This window comes from Cydia fagiglandana, chromosome 4, assembly GCF_963556715.1.
Source record: "Cydia fagiglandana chromosome 4, ilCydFagi1.1, whole genome shotgun sequence".
Classification (NCBI taxonomy): domain Eukaryota; kingdom Metazoa; phylum Arthropoda; class Insecta; order Lepidoptera; family Tortricidae; genus Cydia; species Cydia fagiglandana.
This window is the reverse complement of record NC_085935.1, coordinates 13,297,530-13,319,632: the sequence shown is the minus strand read 5'-3', so window position 1 is coordinate 13,319,632 and position 22,103 is coordinate 13,297,530. Positions and strand designations below refer to the sequence as shown.

Genomic DNA, 22,103 nt, shown 5'->3' with positions numbered 1-22,103 from the left:
GTGTTTTGTGGTGTGATGGATGTATCCACAAATGTGAGCACAAAATAAGCATTTTGAATCGCCTTACTAGTAGCAAGGTATTCTGTAAATAAATTATTAGAATTCAATTACTTTTAAGATGTTATAATATGTATAGAATGAATTTCTAATAAAAGACGTCGATATACTTAAGTATTTATTTAAGATTATTTTACATATTATCAATTACTTACGGCGTAATTCAATGTTCGACAAATTATATAACATATTGTACATAAATAAGTGAATAAGTGTTAATATAGCCGACAATTATCAATAAGTCTATAGTGATATAATACTTTGTGCAAAATAAAGTCTAGTCGACAAATTAATGGTATAAATTACTATGATACATGAATTATACCTACGTACTATAATATAACTTCGGAAGTTTTATTTACAAACATTACTCAACTTACAGTTCGGTCGTGGCTACGCCCCAGTACTGCTGCATGCGACCTTCGAGGTCCAGTGAGTCTTGGGATTGTGCGGTTTTTTCTTGTATCACAGCAAAATCATACTCCATATTGTATGGCATAAGTCTCTGCAAGGATCCAAAGTAAGCAGCGTTAGGACCTCCATTTGGTATTCTACCAGAACCGAACCGAAGATCTGACTTTAAAGGAGTACCAAAAGATCGAGCGCTGCCAAAATGTTTCGACAAAAACGGAACTCCTTTCGATTGCTTCCCTGTTAGATGCAGTTGTGGACTGCTACCGGACAAACCTTTTAAATTCCTCAAGCTACTTACATTCGATCTTATTCCTTTGGAAAGATTATCCAATTCTTTATCAAAGAGCATTTGTGTGTTTTGTTCTAACATATACTCCCAACACTTAAAATTTTCTTCCGGGTTAGGCGGGTCATCGATTCGGTGGTCATCTTCTTTTTCTTCCTCAACCCGGACGCGTATAGCTCTGGCTACTCCGCCGCGGCAACTTCGCCTCTCCGAAGCTCTTGTCTGCGACGAGCGCACACTGGCGTAGTGTTGGTGGCTCACTGCTTCACTCGGAGGACGATCGCTTTGGCCACTCGGAGAAGAACGGTCGCTGCTCGGTTTAGGTGGCGTAGCCGAATGGCAACATGGGTCCAAGCGCGAACAACAACAGTCTGGTCTACAAACTGTTTTATTTGTGTTTATAGTTTGTCTCAATTCTCTCATTAGCATGTCAACATCTGATTTTCCGGTATCAAATCGTATTATAAGAACAGATATACATTCTTCAACACCGTAACTTTGGACCAAGTCTTGTAATCTCTTTGCAGCAAGAACTGGATTACGCTCTGCCCTTACTTCAGATACGGCAGTTTCTACACTGATAGCACTCCAAAAGTTTCCATTACCTAATATTAAAAACTCGTCATCTTCCTTTATAATTGTTTGTATAATGTCAGGGTCTGGTATTGTATTAGGATACCGACACGAATAACCCAAACGTTTATTATTTTCAATACCAAGACTTAGAGGTCCATTCCGTCTGCTCAAAACAGCTTTCGTATCGCCAACATTAGCTAGTCTCATGCTGTACCTTACAGGCGTGTGTCCGAATCCATTCTCTGGGGAGGTTACCGGTGATAAATGACACATTATCAAGCAAGCCCCCTTTCTTTGTCCCTTTTCCTTCAGTTCTCTATGTGCGGACAGAACCACATACTTCATGTATTCACTTACAGTTTCTTTTATTGATCTTTCTTCTAGCAGGAGCCCCGGCAAACTTGACTGTAATATTTTCGGAACTTCTATGTCAGTTTCTCCGTCAATTACTGCGAAAAAACCCTCCTTATTGCAAAATGATGGCAACCTTATTTGCGCACAGCAAAGTTGTAGAGATTTGTTAGGACATTCTGAAAACCCAGTAGTCCAAGGGGTAGAGCCGTTTAATTCTTCATGGTAATTATTTTTATGAGACCAAGCCCCTGATTGTCGCCCAGTTACGTCGACTAAACTCAAAGGTCTTTGACATCTGTATGCGTTAAACTGTGAAGGGTCTACTTGTAACTTTTTATTGCACGATATGTCAAGGAACTTAAGTTGTTTCGGTGCAAGAAGTCTCAGGTCTATGCTGTCTAATTCATTATGTGCAAAATCAAGAATTTTTACAGATGCACTACAAGCAAACATAGGTACTGAGCGTAGCCTGTTGGAATGTGCTCTGACACACTTTACATTATTAAGTTGCGGTAAATTTTCTGGAAGTCTCGTAAATCCATTTCCTGAGAGTACAAGTTCTTCTATCTCCGGCCAAAAGTTGATGCAACTCTCGGGGAGAACTGTCAAACAATTATAGGCAAGATGCAATATCCGCAGTCCACGAAAAGCAATAATAACTTCTGCCACTTCATCCGTTAAACAGTTTGCAGTTAGATAGAGTCGTTCAAGACAGTGAGACGATGGACCTCTAGCGGGCGGCAAACGATTAAGTCTATTGTTAGAGAGATTAAGAATGCACAATCTGTCACAAACTGAGAAGAAATTTTCCGGTAGAGATTGTATACAGTTGTCGTGCAGAAGCAAGTCCTTCAATGGTGCCCGTAGTCTTGGCATTGATGGAATGTGCGAGATTTTGTTGTGAGCTAAGTGAAGACTCCGTAAGCTTGATAGTTCACTACAAAACAAGTGCTCCGGCAAAGAGATTAACTGGTTATTATTTGCATGGAGTGTGGTTAAATCGGAACATCCGCTAAGCCATTGGGGTAGCGATTTTAATTTGTTGTTTGTCACGTCTAATTCTACCAAGTTTATGGGTGGGACCGTTGTCGTCAATGTTTCCAGTTCTGTAAAGAAATAATACAACAATATTAAGTTAAATTTATGTACAGTAGGTACTTAGAAATTATAAATAAGTAAGACTAATATTGCTCGATTCGTACAATTTATTTAGATTAATATAGAAGAAGTTTTAAAATGGGGTGGTTTTTGGTTACTCGGTTCGTTGATGTTCTGATCCTATATTATTTGAATTCATGCTGATTTCTGCAAAGGACACTGATTTGCGTATTTGGTGGCTTTTATTTATGGCTAAATAGTTTAATGGTTTCTTCATGTTACCTACCTATGTGCACCTAGCATTGGCAGTTATTTAAGAAAATTAAAATAATGGTTACGTATTCTCCTACATTTAATATTTAATTTGAAACAAGATGGTTTCATCCGAATATAACAGACTAACGAACTGTAAAAGATTGGTGGATGTTATTTAATATAAGCTTCAATTATTATTCAACAAACCACGTTAACATCAATACATACGTACAAATATTTATATAACGATAGGTTTTTCTTTCTGAATTGTAACCCAACTCCGATTGCCAGCAATAATAAAAGTAATTAATTTACGACTATGCATTGCGTTACCACTGTTACCAGTTTACGTATGCATACCAATAAAGTTTTTATCTACACACATATCATAAACTGTCTATGATGCCTTCAAAATTCGTAAATAATGGCCCACATTACGATAAACTGTTTTGTTACAGCAAATTTCTTATCTGTGAAAATGTGGTAATAGCTTCATTACTATATCAAAATCGATTTGGTAATGCATTTCAAATTTCGAACATCTCTGAAAAAAAAGCAATTTGATTTGACTCCTATTCTAATATCAGTTGAGATGACGTTTTATTCGAAATCAAATGACAATTGCATACAATATAGACAAATCTCGCATGTAAGTTGGTATCGGACGATATGGTAATCGACCCCGACTCTAGTTTGTCTCTGAATTAAAAAAAAACTACGGATTCGTGACGTGCGTGAAAAAAAATTTCATTTGCCGCCATTTGACGTACAGTTTATCTTTTAATTAGTTTATAAGTAAAATATAATTTGTTTTGTTGTTTTTAAAGGAACTATAACAAAAGTTTCGTGTAAAATGTGCGGTAAAGATATTTCGGAAACGCCATCTCATATCCGCGAGTTCCGCCAGAGAGCAAAGTCGGCTGTAATATGAAGTTAGTGAATATATCATATAATAGAAAGTTTATAATATGTGTGTAGATAAAGCAGTGTATGTAACAGTACATAATTAGGCATTAAAACACTCGTGTGATACTATTATGAAACTCATTTCATTCGTTTCATAATAGTATAGTAGTAAAGTAGTAAACCCACACTCGTATTTTAATGCCTTTCATTATGTAGCAGTCACATAAACTACTATTATACCATTTTACTTATGTACCTATTTCAAAAGCAAATGGTGCGTGTTAGTAATACCAGTGTAACAACAACAAATCAAACATCATTTTAAGTGGAGTTTAATTTGCAATAAGTATCTATTGAACTTCAGTTTATACTCGGGCAATTAACAGACAAAATACACATATACCTACAACAATAACATTTCGACTACTGTTCTGGCGTAAGATTGGGCAGCTACCCCCGAACCGCTGAATTATCGCACCCTTATACCAGAAGCTCGCATTCGCAATGTTTTCCAGCAGCGATCACATCAAGAGCACCACAAACGAGCTGAAGTGCACGTAATGATGCGATTGCAGCTAGAACACCCTTAACCGTAGCGGGTGAAGACTAAGGATGTTCTCGCAAGAAGTTGCGAGTATACTCCACTGTACTATACTCGTATTAGTACTTACGGTTGTGTGGTGCTCGCAATGTACGTAGGGAGCCGCCGTGTAGAGCCAGGTGTCGCAGCATGTTATTGGAGGCGTACAGCTCTCGCAGACCGCGCAGTGCTGACACCATCAGTACTTCGATCGAGTTGTTGGACACATCCAGGCTGACCAGATGCTGAAACGTTAGAGACAATTATAATTGTTTTTAATACATTTTTCTTTGGTACTCTGTTCTACAGAAAAACAGCAAATAAAATAGAAGTATCCGTGATATTTAGGAATGTGACAGACAGATAGAGTCGCACAGTAATCCGTCACAGATCACACACACACAGCACAGCACACACACAGTCGGCACAGTAATCAGTAGGTATCCTTTTGCACCTTTTTAGTACTGAAAATTGGTTAATATTATAATTATAAGGTCTTGCTATTAAGTATTATTGTGTAAAATTAAATAAATTGTCTTGCTTCATAGTTTCCCAGTATGATGCTGCCCTTAAGGTTGTTGTTACGGAGGTCGACGCTGGTGAGCGGTGAGTTGGACTCCTTATCATCATCGGGACCCATGTGTGCGGTTTCTTTGTTCTGGAAAATATGAAAAAAAAAACAAGATAGGTATTGTAAGGCACATGTTTAAGCCACAAGCCAAATGCAATGTAAAGCAGTTGTACGGTACCTAAGTACGTTTTATTTTACCCTGTTTATAGATAGGTGATTAAATACAAATTTACCCAAAACTAGAATCCCTATCAATAACCCTTTTCGTGTCAGATCTGAGACCACAAAACGATGAGGCGATCAGGGCATAGGTAATAATAAGCTACCGATACCACTTACTGTGGAACACCTGCGTATTTATAACTACGCCTCAAACTATAAGTATGGGATAAAATGTACAGCTTAGCGGCGCGATTCGCGAAATGAATTAGATTCACTAGATATTGAAATAGTAAAGATATGTGACGTTACACGGCAAAAGGTTATAGAGACCGCAATAATATTGGAGCGGCGTTAATAATCACGTAAGCGCCAACCGCCATAAGGTAGGTACCTTTTGCCGTGGAACGTCACATATCTTTACTATTTCATATCTATTATTAGTGAATCTCTAATTCATTTCCCGAATCGCGTCATAGGTAGATTTCGTACTCGTAAGGTACTTAATTTTTTATGTTTGCTGTCGGTTTATCATGCTGATGATTGGGGACCTCAATGGATTTGATATTCGAAGTGTAGGTATATTCGATGCCTTCCATATAATTGGTTCAGAGCTTACCCCGAAATGAGTAATGAGATTCCGTGCCGCAACGAGGTTGCGCAGGCGCGGCAGCCGGAGAGCGCAGTCCACAGATTGCAGCTCGTTGTCGCTCACTTGGAGGTCTTCTAATCTGGAATAGCCATACGATTATTTCAAAGGAGGAAAGAGTCAATTTGGTCGGTTTGGTTGGTTTGGTGGTGATTTGGATTGATTGTCTTTGTTTTTTTTTATGTTTATGAGAAATCTTTAGTTTATAATCCGTTTAAAAAGCATTAGTCTTACAGATTGTTCACAGAGAAATTGGGAGAGTTCATAAAACTCATCTAACTAATTTTACGAGAACAAATACACAATTATTTATTTATTTATTTATTTAAACTTTATTGCACAAAGTATATACAAAAATGTACAAATGGCTGACTTAATGCCAAATGGCATTCTCTACCAGTCAACCATAGGGCCAAACAGACATCTACAATTGGTGCAGAGAGAGAAATATACTTATTCAGTGAATAAAAAAAAGCAAACTATACATATAAACTACATAAATAAATAAAATATATATAAACTACTACATATTTATACAATACATACTATAAATATAATAATGATGAATATTATTCGAACTCTTGTTTTAGCAAATGCTTACGCAACAACCGCTTAAAAGAAAACTTACTTGGAGCTTGTCTAATATTTAGAGGGAGTGAATTCCAGAGACGACTAGCCTGGACGGCGAAAGAATTATATCGATTTTTGGATTTTATCTACCTACAAATAATCTGCATGTGATGAAACCTTTATATGTATTATTGCCCTATTATAACGCTACAGTATGTAAGTATTCTGCTATAGATTAATAGATTACAACCTCGAATCCATCGCTAATCTATGCTCCATCGGTAGATACCGATGTCCAGCGCGTCTCTTATTAGGACGTCGACTGTGTAGAATTTGGAAGACGACGATTCCTTGGGCCCGATTCGGATTTTGAAATAGATATCTATTAGATATCTTTTAGACATCACCAAGATACGATAACGATATGTTTAAGATATTCGATATTCTGGAGATACTCTTGAACGATTTCCATAGGATATGACTTAGAGATCCAATTCACATCTAATAGATATCTTACTCTATCTAACGTAAAAGTGACATTGGTTGCTCGAGTTGCGCTGCAAAAGAGAACTAGTTGATATCTAAACTATAACGTATCTAGAATGGATCTAGTACGTGTCGTCTCTTGTGAATATCTTGAAGTTCGAATACGGCAGTTTGACTTGATCGGCTCATCTTGTTGATGAACGAGCGTGCGATCTTTTGCCTTCGGTGTTCCCCAACCACAGTAAGTTTCTCCAAATTCAAAAGTAGAATACCATGAATGAAAAGAAAAATACCGCAATAATTACCTACGTGATTACGTTGCAAGTTTGTCTCGATTTGCATGAAGAGAATGCGTTCATTGAACTTTAGTTTTGAAATAATTGATGTGTAGTCGAGTACACGCTCTTGAAAGCCGGCAGTGAGGCAAAACTCGATATCCATCTATAAATAAGATTGAAATCGCTTTGAAACGCTACAGATTGCTATCGAAGGAGCCTTCCTGTTACTGTTGAAACACAACATTAGTAAAATCATTAAAATTATGACTCTATCATACGTATGCATTTAATTGTTTTATGCGTTAATTAGTAATTAAAATACCCACACGCATACCTGGCAATTAACACGTTCAATCAGTATATCTATACACAAATACCTACACCTATTGGTTGTGTGTGATTTGGTGTGATAAGGGACAAATTTCTATTAGTTATTCTTCTGTTTAGATTACCCGTAAGTTAGAGTTTTATTTGTCACCTTAAACGAATACCATGTTACTTAAAGAGTAGTAAAATCTGAATCAGACTGGCGGTCTATGTTAAATAACATTAATAAATCACATTAATGTTGAACAAACATATAAACATATAGACATATATCTTCAGAATCATACCGTATTTTATCATCGGAGCGGCTGTAGTTTTAAGTTTTGATCAGTTAGTTTAGTCGGCTTTTGTTTGTATTGCATAAGTTCTTAACACAATAGGTTTTGTTTAGACGTTTCACGTCTTGCGGCGACTGTAACATATCACACTCGTATGTTAATCGTGGCCCATAAGCGCACCGGCCGTGACTGAAGAAATTAAAAGTTTGTATTTATTTTTGAAAGCCATCTTAATTAGGTGCGTTATTATTTTTTATTTCGTAGAAACTACTTATAGATATAAAATTAATTACAAGATGATGAAATATAAAGAAGTTACGTTACTAAGTTTCTATCTAATATATACAGTTTAGTAATGTATTAAATACTTTTACAAGTATTTTATACATGTGATTTAAGTAGAAATAACAATATACCTTTATTCATTTAACACAAGAACAATAATGACTAGGTACCAATACAACAACACTAATATTTGAACATTTTCTTTTCTTATACTATTTAATTTACACTTTCTAACATCTCACTCACCAAATTTACTTTTACCGGTAACACTGGTGATTCAAAAAGGTTAATAAACAACACAAAACGTAATCGTAGTAATCCTCTCATGCACCACATGCCAACCAACTTATGCGATCAACACTTGTCCGCTTTTGCCATCAGTGAATCTAAACAGTGAATAGTAGAATCGATAATCACTGATAAAAATGAACTGCATGTTTATTATATTTTTAAATTAACGTAAAGTTTGGGTGCTGGCTTTAGCGGAGTTGCGCCTAGACTGACCGCGGAGGCAGCCGAGTCGCCCCACTGACCACGCGTTTAGCAACAAGACGCAATGCCTCCACCATTACATAGGTACCCACATATTGTTGTTCAGGTTATCTCTTAATAAATCTATGCAATACCACTTAACTATGGATCTTTGGCTCGTTACGTGGCTTTGCATTTCCCTTTCGAAATAGCTATTGTATCTTCCCGTGTGATTGATAGTTTTCTGCGAGTGTCGGTAAACTAGTCTGAACACTCTACCAGTTATTGTGATTTTTTTTCAATATTTTCAGTAGTGAGGTAGACAACCGGGTAAAATATTCTGGTATCAATGAACAAGGAGGCCCAAAACCTAATTCATTAGTACCTACAGCTTGATCAATTGATAACATATAGTAAATGGTATGATCGATTAATTCTTAGGTAAACGAGATTGAAATTTTTACAACCAGTTAGTTTTCTTTTAAAATGTTTTCTAAAGTTACCTAAAACCATTGACGTAGGTATATCTCAAGAGTGGCCTTACGGACAATGAGAATGGGGCCAGTAAGTACAGCGGTGATACACCGCTTCAATGCGAATGGTTGATAACTTCGCATCACGCGTGCGATTGGTCGCAACTAGTTGCGTTAGACTGCACGATTGGCTCGAGTTCGTAGTGACACCGCTGAACTAGTACCATTTTTAGTCCCGTCCTTACGAAGTAATATTAAAGGTCTTTGCCTAAAATTGGAAATCGTCACATTTATAGTTTTCATTATGTAGGCATTTTAAAGGACGATAATTCGCAGTCACCAGTAATTAAATTTAAAGTTAATGTCAATCGACAATTCGATATACCTACCTATCCTCAAACGCAGGAAGTTAGACGTGACTCAAGAAGACCGGGTTTTGTATTTGTATTCCAAAAGCCTTGTTTTTGTATTTTAGATCCTAAAATAACAGTTAAATTGCCTCGATTAGTTCGACCGATCAGTCGTTTTAGTACAAAATTTGTACTTAGGATGATTGCATAGTAAATTGGCCAATCATGTTGTCATTTTAGTTTCTAGGAAATAAAAACCAAGACGTATTTTCGACGATTTATTCTTTGGCTTTTGTTAAAGGCAAATATTTGTTAAAACGATCAATAATATATTTTTGTAACAAAAGCAACGTAATTTTAGGCCGTCATGTACGAGTATGTATAATTAATGAATTATAATAGTTAGCTACCTACCTACACAGAATATCGAGGCAACACATTCGGACGGAACTAGTAGAGTTAGACCAAGAAAAGTCTGCTACGATTTTGATGGCACACGCAGTGCAAGTGCTATTAAACATCACACTTCTAACTATAATATTTTCACGTATAAATAACACTTGCACTGCGTGTGCTATCAAAATAGTTGCAGATTTATCTGGGTCTAACTCTATGTACTTAGTTATAATTGAACAAAATAAATACCTATAACTTATGACTGAAAATTGTATCCAGTCTAACCTCATTGAAAATCAATTACGTGTTAGTTAATTACAATAAAAGCAATTGAAAATTGATTCGACCTCCAAAGGGGCGTAAACAAGGAGAAACTACAACTCGTAATAAGTTAAATTGTTTTTATTCAGTTTCTGTTAGATTAATTGCAGCCGGTATTTGTGGGCAACACTGAAAGTTTGTAGAAAAATATATATGTATGTGTACGTAGTGTAATAGTCAGACTTTATTTTTGATATTATTCAATATTTTTTTCATTTATAAAAAAATACGTAGCCTACTTATCGTAACTTTTTTGTTGACCTTGATGAGAGATCAGTGAGATCACAGAGAAAGTTTTTAACGCTTTTTGAGGATTTAAAGTTTTAACAACTTCGGACACACAAACTTCAAATTGTTCAAATCTAAAAAACAATGGCGCACCCATATGTACCTTATCTCTTTGTAATAACTAATTGGGCGATAAGTATGGGTACATACATATACGAGTATATGCGGTGGTTAAAAAATAACTGCATTCCCGTGGCCAGGGAGGTTTTGGCATTATACTGAGCAAGTTTTACTAGGTATGACTCCCAACCCCAAAGTCGCTAAAATAAAATTCCCCTCCCATAGAAAATCGACCAGCCAAAATATATGAAACAATCAAACATTTATTCTCGATTTCGGCGTTGGTTCCATAAAAAAAAGTTGCTCAGTATAATCCCAAAACCTCCCTTACAACGGGAATGCAGTTATTTTTTAGCCACAGGTTAAATTAATACCTTAAAAAATAGACAGATTTTGAGTAGGTGTATAATATTAAATATCTAAAAGCTTTCAGTGTGACCCGTGGAGTAGTGAGTTATAAATCAAGCTCTTAACGTTTTGATCATTTGTGGGTTTGCTGATTCGTATATAATGCACGGAAGCCGTAATAGGACGAAGGTGGTTCATCCTTTTCTTGTTAATAATAATCATTAACTAAAACCTTGATACCATCAAATACATAATTGCGGTAACTCGTCTTCCATTCAAATTTCAAGGATTAAGGAGGTACCTTAAGCTAGTAACTACAGATACGTAGGTACACATAGACACATCGAGATATAAATTTAGTACTGTAATGGAAAATTAAGGCAAAGGCTGTTCTTTAAAAAAATGCTACAATATATTGATGATACAATGCCTACAGCTAAATAGTCAAATGCTATTTTTTAATAATAAGAGAACATGAAGAAATACGGTCAACATTTTTTAATGATTTTTGGACTGCACGAACCGCGTCTTTAACCCAGACGCAGTTTTTAGGGTTCCGTACCCAAAGGGTAAAACGGGACCCTATTACTAAGACTTCGCTGTCCGTCCGTCCGTCCGTCTGTCACCAGGCTGTATCTCACGAACCGTGATAGCTAGACAGTTGAAATTTTCACAGATGATGTATTTCTGTTGCCGCTATAACAACAAATACTAAAAACAGAATAAAATAAAGATTTAAATGGGGCTCCCATACAACAAACGTGATTTTTGACCAAAGTTAAGCAACGTCGGGAGTGGTCAGTACTTGGATGGGTGACCGTTTTTTTTGTTTTTTTTTTGCATTATGGTACGGAACCCTTCATGCGCGAGTCCGACTCGCACTTGCCCGGTTTTTTAATATATTTTTTTTAATTTAAGGATTTGGTTAATATGTCCTATTCTGTACCTAAATATTTGGTACATTGCTGACTGTGGGCCATGTTAGCTAACACAGGGTTGGATTGGCTGAGGCAAAGTGAACGTGGCACGCTTCGGCGAGCAGATGGAGATAGGCCCCGGTGCCGTACGCAAGCACTCACTTAAAAAATTAGCACACAACGGAAACATCTAACAGCTGAACGCATATACCATATATACTTTTGTAAAGATAATGGTTATAATTACTTACGTAGGTTGTTCCATAAGTCTTGCAAAAGTGTAACTTCTTATTAAGCTTTTTCCAAATAAAAACCATCACTGTTAATACACTTGATGCATGCGTTCCAACCATGTATCAAACATGATCTTCCACCGCTCCTTTGTGACACTGGCGCAGGCTTCATCCCATGCACTCAATAGCTCGTCATCAGTTGCAAACCTTCGTCCTTTTAATTGGCTCTTAATCAGCGGGAAGAGACCAAAATCGCACGGTGCAAGGTCGGGGCTATAAGACGGATGGTACAGCACAGTAAGCCACGATTGCTCCAAAAACTCCCGAGTTATGATCGCACGCATTATGATGGTGGAAGTGCCAACTGCCCAGATGAGAGACCCAGAGAGAACATAACTTTTTAACTTTTAGGTCTTCGTGTAAAATTGAATTAAGTGTTGATGCACTAATGTGGAGAATATCCTCAATCTGCCTGCACGTAATTCGCCTATCAATAGTTATCAGTTTTCTAACAGCGTCTATGTTTTCTTGGGTCCTGCTTGTAAAGGGTCGGCTCGGTCTTTCGTCGTCGTCTAAATTATAGTTGCCTCTTTGAAATTCCTTGTACCACCTGAATACGGTAGAAAGGGAAGGGCACTCTTTACCAAAGGCACCGAACATTTCCTCGTGGCACTCTTGGTAAGATAATCCACGTTTGAAATTATAATAGAAAATCACTCTGTACTCGCGGTTACCCTTTTCACAATTGTTTCGATCTATTTACCGACTATCACTGCTGTCAGGCTCAACAAACACATCATGTAAGAACTTGTAATTTGTGGCAAATAACCATACGCTCAGTCATACATGTCAAAGCTTGTTAGATTCCTTCCATTGCAAGACTTATGGAACAGCCTACGTATTTATATATACTGGGGATTAAATTTAGATTCATTATTCGACCTCCTGTAACTTAACAATCCTTATTTAGATTTTTTTACGAATTTGTTGGTGTGATTATTTTCATAAACATGGCAAAATACAGCTTTCTACGATTTTTATTTAATTTGTTGGTGTGATTAATTTTTTAAACGTTAAAATACAGCTTTCTACTCGTAGCACTTTAATGATATACCATAGCCGTACCGTACCATTACCAGTAGCCATTAGGCTACTAAACTAAGACGCGGACGGACTAACACACGGATAGATATGGCGAAACTAATTCCTAGGCTCAAGCGTGTTGACTTGACTAGTGACATAATCTACGATCGTTGGGTTCTTTGAATATTGTTATAAAAAATAGGCTTAATCCTTATTCACTATGTGTAGTCTCACAAACGCTACAATACCATCACGCTTCAATGCAGCGATGAAGACAGTAGGCACAATAAACAATGTTATGATTATACTTATGCCTTCTATTACACAAGTTACATTGCAAGTAAATTTAAAATTACTTAACACTACTATCAGTGAAAGTATGTAGGTACATATGTATAATACTTACACATAGCTAAACTAAAGCCTCGTAAGTCTTCTCTTTCTAAATCGATTTCTAAGGTTAGGTCCGAATAGGGCTTTTATGAAAACGGTGCAATCTTAGTAAACACCTATGAGTCACTGTAGGTTAGGACTTCTGTTATTAATGAAAACAAAAAACGTCTGTCGGTAAGAAGGGTGACGCCGGAGTGGCTTTTAGTGGGTATACCTCCTCTCCCCCTCTCAACAGGAGAGGGCGGCTGCAGGAGGGAGTCCCACATATCCCCCATGGCTACCCAGGCCGGGGGAATGCGTAACGCATTTTACCACTCCGTCAAAAAAAAGGGGTTGATCTAAGAAATTATCGTGCCCTCGAGTTTGACAGCTGAAGTAAATGGTGCTGTAGGCCTCATATCGTATGTTTAAAGGTCACCGAATCGTCTAATACTTATGAACCTTTGAAAATCTAAGTTACCTCATACACAACATCATTCATCATTGTAGTATGCAATGTACCCGTACAGGGCTTCTACATTATTTATTTAGGTAGGTACCAAAATCGGAAACTCGGGACATGATTTTTTCTAGGACTTTACATGGCTTCTATTTTTTTTCAACCACTATGTATTTACATTAGGTTTGTTTGGAAACCTCATTCAATAAAGATTATTAGAAATATTTTATTAAAATGTGAGCAGCGCTGGCCGAAGGCTGAGTCTCGAGATTCTGGCCACGCACCACCAACCGAGCGTTACAGAACGTACCTAGCCCATGATGTACGGCAACCTCTAATGATATGTTTTGAATTTGGAAATGTATGTCTAGGGAACAAGATTGTAAATTGTACACAATTTTAGACATGCTCATACGTACTTAAATAACTGTGTGTGCTCATTCTGTTACGCCACTAAATCGATCTGTGTTTTGTTTATGTCTTTACATAACGTTAAGTACATAGAGTTCTTCTTCTTCTTTCTTTTTCAGCGTGTGTTCGCCCACCGTTGGGCATACGCCTCTCCCATCTCTCTCCATTTTGAGCGGTTGTTGGTCACCCTTATCCAGACTGGTCCCGCAGTCTCCTTTATGTCATCAGACCAACGGGCGGGTGGTCTGCCTACACTTCTTCTGCCTAGCCGGGGTCTTCACTCCAAAACGCACTTGCTCCACCCTTCGTCGTGAAGTCGGCACATATGTGCCCAGGCCCATTTTAGCCGGGCGACGGCTGTGACCTATGTCGACGACTTTTGTGCGTTTTCAGATGAGCTCGTTTCGGACTCGATCGCGAAGTGTTATACCGAGTAGAGACATAGACAACATAGAGTTAGACCAAGAAAATTCTGCAGCGCTTTTGATAGCCCACGTAGTGCAAGTTTTATTTATACGTCATAATTTCATAGAAGTTTGACGTTTAAAATAATGTATACCTACTCGTATCTACATCATGATGACATGCTTTTCAGTAATAAAATAAATCGACATATTGAAACCCAGTGATATTTAGGTAATTAATAATATCACTTGTCAAGTTATATTTTCTTCTTTATGATATTAAGTCAACCATGATAGGTTGTAAGTATGTACATTTGTATGCACGTTAAAAATAGAAAAAAATAAACACACATCTCTAGAAAAGGAGGATACTTTACATTGACTTTTATCATAATACGTTTTATAAATAGAAATACGTCTGAAAAAATCTTTCCATAATTTTATTATAACTCTCTCTCGCCGCTAATGAGAACTTTTAATTAAAATTGAATGTGGAAAGTTTTGCATTATGTCTCTAATTAGGTGTATAGGTATTTATTACAGCACAATTACCTACTATTAGCACTGCGCGTATTAACTGCCATGCAATTTTCTATGATCGGGAAGCACATTGTGTATGTACGTTACACCATTTTAATAAGGCTTATTATTAACCGGGCAACTAAAATATTAAACAGGAACTTTCATTGGGCATATAATAATATAATTTGGCTGTGCTTTAATATTTTAGCGCCAAAAAATATATATTACCCTCAAATATAAGTATCATATTATTAAAAAAAACTGGCAGCAAAATCAAGCCACCCAAAAAAATTATAGGGAACTTAAAGTGATTAGGTTGGCGACTAAAATAATAAATTGGCAACTAATATTGTAAAGCGATCATAAAATTTGTTGTCATCTAGTTGTTCACACCTAAGTAATCAACTATTATATTAGTCATAACTGAGCATATCGTTTCAGCTAGGTAGTATTTGAACACGAAAGCAGTAAAATTTAATGAATATTGGTCACTTTTTACACAAAACACCTCAAATTAATTTACCAATACGTAATGCTCAGTCTGCTTATACCTAGTCGATATTTCTAATCATGAAACGCCTAATGGCCATTATACCATTAGATCTTTAATTACTAATTTCAATAGTTACCACTGTGTTCTGCTAGAGTCAACAGATAGGTGTGACGACGAGCAAAGCGAGGAGGAGCGTGTTAGGTTGACCGTGTAATGACCAAACAAAATATTTTAAAAGAACTTCATTTTTGAATTAATAGATAGCCGTTTTCTTTTTAAAATGTGCTTCATAAATGGTCTCCAGTATAATAATTCAGTTGCCAAATAAATACTTGATACCTGCCTAAAAATAATCAAAAGCTGTAACGGCATTAAAATACAACTCATATTGATATATTTTAAGGCTCCATTTTTGTTGCCAAACTATTAATTTTAGTACCCATTTCTATTTTTTTAAACTACCAAAATTCGGTTAATTAGTAGACCGATTAAATACGTGCCTTTTAATAATGGAAGGAGGGTAAAACAAAAACAAAATATTTGTCGTCACCTGCGTGTTTTAGTAAAAAATATTGACTTAAATGAATCGATTGTTTTATGATAGCAATATTTATTCCATAACATTAAGGGACAGTTGCACCAACCACAATTAACAGACTGATCAACATCAAGTAGCAGAGAACTAAGTATGAAACTTTCCATACAACAACATTTTGCGAACGCTAAAACGGTGACAAACGGTTTTGTGCAACCTACCCTAAGAGGAAGCAAACCTATTTCTCCTATTAAAACTGTCACTGACAGCGCCGTTCTACCTTTTTTTTAATAACTGCCTATGTTACATACATCATAACATGAGTAGGTACTGTTTGATTAACCACATGAGTATTGAAGAGTAGTTAGTGTAAAATTGCTACCCTAACTTTTATTTTGAGGTTTAAGGATATAATTTCATTAATTATTATTAAGGATATAAAGCCAATATTTTAAAGTGAAGCTTATCTTGGAAAATTAACAAATTTCGAAGCCCGGCGTCGTTTTGTTCAGACTTTTGCGGCCCGATTCGGATTTTGAAATAGATATCTATTAGATATCTTTTAGACATCACCAACATACGATAAGGATATGTTTAAGATCTAACCTGTCAAATTTGACATATGCACGATTCTGGAGATACCATTGAACGATTTCCACAGGATATGACTTAGAGATCCAATTCACATCTAATAGATATCTTACTCTATCTAACGTAAAAGTGACATTGGTTGCCCGAATTGCGCTGCAAAAGAGAACTAGTTGATATCTCAACTATAACGTATCTAGAATGGATTTAGCACGTGTCGTCTCTTGTGAATATCTTGAAGTTCGAATACGGCAGTTGGTGGCTATGTCCTAAAGGTAAATGCCGAATAATAAAATGACACTCACTGCGTAAGCTGGCATATCTCCTCCGGCAGCTCTTTTATCCTGTTATCACTGATGTCGAGGTGCGTGAGCGCGCGCAGCGTCCACGCCTGCGGCGGCAGCGTGCCGAGCGCGTTGGCGCGCAGCCGCAGCACGCGCACCGTGAACGCGCCCGTCGCGTGCTGCGCCAGCGCCTCGCCGAGCGACGTGCGCCCGCCGCCGCTCAGGTCCAGGACGTTCGGCGGCTGGGTGCTGAGGGAACCCTTGAACAATAATAATAATGATTATAAGATTTATAAGTACATACTTATCAGTAGGGTGACAGTAGTACGAGGTCCCTAGAGACTTACAGACTGATTGTCACTGTGACAAGGTACATAATGGTACTGAAATTAATTCTTACCCCCTTATTCAAAAAAAATTACGGGCCTGATTTAATTAAATTATGTTTTAGCCCTTTCTTAAAAATACATAAGTCAAAATGACAGATAAAGACAAACGATCATTACCTAATTGAGGTCTGTAGCGCGTTTATGAATAAGGGGGTTTGGCTGCCTAGAGAAAGACATAGGATAGATACGGTTTTATCCTAAAATTTGTCCCTTTAGTGGGTGTAATAGGGGTTGCCGCCTAGTACGAAAAAAATGCCTACTTTCTAAGGCGAGTGTTTATATAGTATAGAGGATATCAGGCTTAAGTTTGTCTGAGTAGTACGTTCAGCAAATTTATTAGCTTAGCACCACTGCAGACATCTATTATATGTTTGTATGCAGTGATGCTATTGTCTGTACATAGTACTGCATTAGCGCATAGCTAATACTGTTTTGGTATTCATATTTTCAGGTAAAAGATAAGCGCTTCGGTTGTTTAGTCTTCTATGTTCTTATGCAATAAGGAACTGCCATAGACAAATTATTCAATTAGATAGGTATCTATTTTAAGACTGCTTGTTGGTGCACTGCAGTTGTAGATAGGATCTAAAATGCAGGTTGAACCTACCGCATCGTATTTCTCCTTGAAAGTGGAAGGTTCGAGACTATCCAGAAAGTCATCATCTCCGTTTGATTGACTGAACACGTCGAGACTGTCAGGCTCTGCATCGTCAAACTTCATCATGCTTTGTTCCACCATCACAAACTTTCAAATACACTCATTTGTTTGAATTCGTGAAACTAAATTCATTCAGATGACAGTTCAAAAGGCGACAGTTGTAATAGTCTCGGTACGTAATCATGGGGCGAACGAACTCGAGAGCATTGTTATTCCCAAAGACATCGAATTCCTGTCTGCCACATCGCTATTCCGATCACGAGTATGTCACTGGCATAAATGGCTTTTAGTCCTTTGTTGATTGTTAAACACTAATGTGAACAAGCGAAAATTATTATAGGTACTGTAGATATTCGCAACATTTATGGACTGTTTTAAGGTAGTCTTGTATTTGTTGACTATCACAAACACAACTGAATCACTTGTTGTTATCACAATATAAATAATCACTGAACATTTGAGGAAACAGTTAGTGCAAGACTGTGCAAGAGAAATGCGGAATGCGACTGTTTCGAGTGACTTTTTACTTGTGCGCAAGCGCCGCCTTGTGCCGCCCCGCGCTCGCGGTCCGGACATCTCAAGCGTGACATCTCAGGGCGACATGCGCGGTACTTCTAATTAACATAGTTTTTACATAAATAAAAATCGCTACTTTTGTTACCTACATGGTGATAAGTAACCAATTATTGTAAAGTAGGTATTTAAAATATTCTATGCATCATATGCATCATTAATATATGTATTTAAATGTTTTTCAATTTCAGTGCCTGTTCAAGGTAGGTTTAGATTGTCTGCCTGTTTTTCTAAGATCAAGTAGGTACCTACGCCATAGACGCCATAGTAATAAATTACATCTAACTGGTGGTTAACACCTCTGCTTTATTTACTTTTTCGTCGTCGAAAAACTGTCAACAAAGAGGTTCCCTTTATGCTTAAGAGTTGTTGATTAAAGTCTAAGAAAAAATCGTGCCCCCAATTTTAGCTAAAGTAGATGACGAATGTTGCTGCACTAAACCATATGTTTTATGGTAATTGAATCGTGGAAGTTGACTTTTGATCAACCACACTTTTGAACCACTACAACGAGAGTCACCTACCCGTCCAACAACATTTAAGCTGTCAAATTCGAAGCAAGCTCTTTCTTGGACTTTACACACCTTTACAACGTAAGTACATTCTAAATTGGCAACCCGCATGTGGAAGTTGCTGTAAGTGTATGTTTTTTTAAGTGCAATTAATATTTTGAGTATTTTGTTTGTTATGTAAATCTTCCACACAGATGTGATTGCCGATATTAGCTGGCGTCATTTCAAAGTGTCTAATCTAACTTAACCTCGGATTTTACTTGAATTCAATCACCTGGCCAATAATTATACTCGTAGCATAGAGCACAATGTGACCTACTAAGTTTATTCAAAGAATAGATAATATGTTTGCTGCTCAATTAACAATACAGTTTAAGCAAAAACTGCTTGATTGACGCATTGTTAAGGTATAATTAATAGTCATACAGATGATCCATAGTGCACGAATCATTCCAAGGTTGTGCGAACTTCAGCTACGTTCTAATATAGTAATAAATAATCATTTTCACTTCCTTCCGTACCCATACCTCCGTAGGTATTAGTAATTAGACAAAATATCGTGATAGGCAATATTTTATTATATTTGAAATTACTTGAGTTACCTATATTCCAGAAGGATAATAAGTTAATAACCTAGTGATACCAATCAAGTCCAATACCATTTTAATTATGAATATTAATACATGTCTTCTCTCGCGCTTGTAACTTTAGATTGAGTGAACACACGCAACCAATAAATTTTAAATAACGTTTAGATAATTATGGATTCAGGCAGAACTAGCACAACCCTGACGAAAACATATAAAAGTAAAGTATTATAGTATCAAAAGTTACACGATAATCGGGTGATTTCTAGCAATTTGACGCTGTTATGACAACGGTTCGGTTCGTTAGTTTGGGAAGTGTACCGGAATCAAATGCCAATCATCTGCTGAGAGTCTGCACTGCACATAAGAGCCAATGGAACTAAATACATAAACTGCAAGATTTGCTCTAGTTACACTTTGTAGAAGATTGGAATACTTTTGATTTAGTCACATTATTGAGGAAACGGTAATAAAGTTTCATTTCTTTTTTATACCTACTCGCATCAAATCATAGCCGGTAATATTTGTTTACGTTTAAAAATAACTGCGTTCGACACTTGTAAATAATTATATGGATGGTGATTAGGTATTTACATACCTCTTTCAGCCAGCTGAACCACAGATTCCTCTCCCACACAGTGCTGAACCCGAGAAACAGGTGATTCATGGCGTTGTCGCTGGCGACGCCGTTGCGTTGACAACGCGGCTTCAAGCATAACACCAGTCGCTGGGACTTCGGCTGACACAGTTCGATACTTCCACCACTTAGCTCTATAACTTCCCATGCTGTCCCTGGAATAAATAAAAGTAAACATATTATAGTTTTAATATAAATGTTGACTGTTATGTAATCATTACATCATTACCAAGGTCATTAACATATTAAAATAATGAAAAGTCTCACCATGCATGTGAAGCCGAGAGCCAATAATGTGTGCAGGTCTTGGTTTCCATTGTGGAAAAACGTGACCTTTCAACACGTGAATGGTACCAGACCGTCGTACTCCACCGGAGCGCGCCGCCGGACCCGCGCACCATCGCAGAGAATGCCGCAACTCCGGATCAACGGCCAGCCGTAACCTCCTAGCTTCAGATTTCCACCCACAGGTCGCCAAGAATTGCTCTTGAATCCTTAAAGGAAATTCGTCTATCTCCAATCTCCTTGAAGTTTCCCCTCCAATCTGAGACCATAAAGTTAGCTCATCCCCAAAACCGAGCTCCTTGTTGATGTCCTCGACAGTGGTGTTGAGGGTAACTTTCACAAGTTTGCTGGGTGCGTCGACGGCGAAAGGCTCGAGACCTTCGAAAACGCGTATCCAGCCGTACTCATTGGCGGGGCGAGGTTTGAAGCCGCGTGTGGAGGCGAGCCGGCGGAGAGACTTGCGCCGCGCGGGAGGCGATGAGCCGTGCGGGCCGTGATCGCAGACCATAGCGCGTCCATGCGCTCGACGCAGGTGCGGAGGCCGGCAGCACAATGCCCGAGTGCCCGCGCCGGACGGAGCGCCCGCCGTTGCATTACAATTGGGTCGGAGAGGTGGGGGTGGGAAACATGTTGCTCGGTCAGTCGGGAACACGGTACGTTTATGCGAATTGCTTTGAATCCTAAGGTAATCGTTTGAACGATTGTGCACGTACACTGCTCACGCGCTCAGGTCGCATTTGTTTATATTTACATAATCAAAGTTTCATATATGTAAACCTTAACTATGTGAGAACTTGAGAAGTCGGCAGAATTTCTAGCAATCGAGGGCTCGGAATCGAGGGCTTATGGATATTTTACCTCATGTAAAAAATCCTCGATAACTTATAGTGCCTATGTACTTAATGTTTTCTTACATTACATAGATACTATACTACTTACGTTTGTCTCAATAAATATAACAGTTGCTCTGTTACACCACTGCTCTAGTTACGATGGTTAAACTAATAGTTTGTTGCTATATTTAATTGCTACGTTAACTTAAGTATGTATGTAATTGTTTACGCCACACTTTCGTATCTCTTTGAAAGATGACAATCGGTAGATGGTTAAACATTATTAACGCATTTATACGAATATTACGACATCCTTACCAACGTGCATAAGGATCGAACCATTGTTGATCTCAGTTGACATTTTATAATATATTTTTTTTATAAATATTTTAGTAGTTAAATTCTAAGCCAAACAATAAATAACATACCATTTCAAAATAAGATTTATATACCTAAATATATTCAATATTCATCATTTCATTTTAATTTTA

At 37.4% G+C, this 22,103-nt stretch overlaps 1 protein-coding gene across 1 annotated transcript; it reads right to left on the bottom strand.

Moving 5' to 3' along the window:
- Positions 1-162: 162 nt before the first annotated feature.
- LOC134663791 (protein phosphatase PHLPP-like protein) lies at positions 163-21,652 on the bottom strand. Its single transcript, XM_063520291.1, has 7 exons — positions 20,762-21,652; positions 20,456-20,649; positions 17,160-17,398; positions 5,876-5,987; positions 5,075-5,184; positions 4,618-4,778; positions 163-2,793 (listed from the first exon to the last, which is right to left on the bottom strand). Exons 1-7 carry the CDS (start codon positions 21,285-21,287, stop codon positions 434-436), a joined length of 3,702 nt encoding a protein of 1,233 aa, XP_063376361.1. The 5' UTR covers positions 21,288-21,652; the 3' UTR covers positions 163-433.
- Positions 21,653-22,103: the final 451 nt, after the last annotated feature.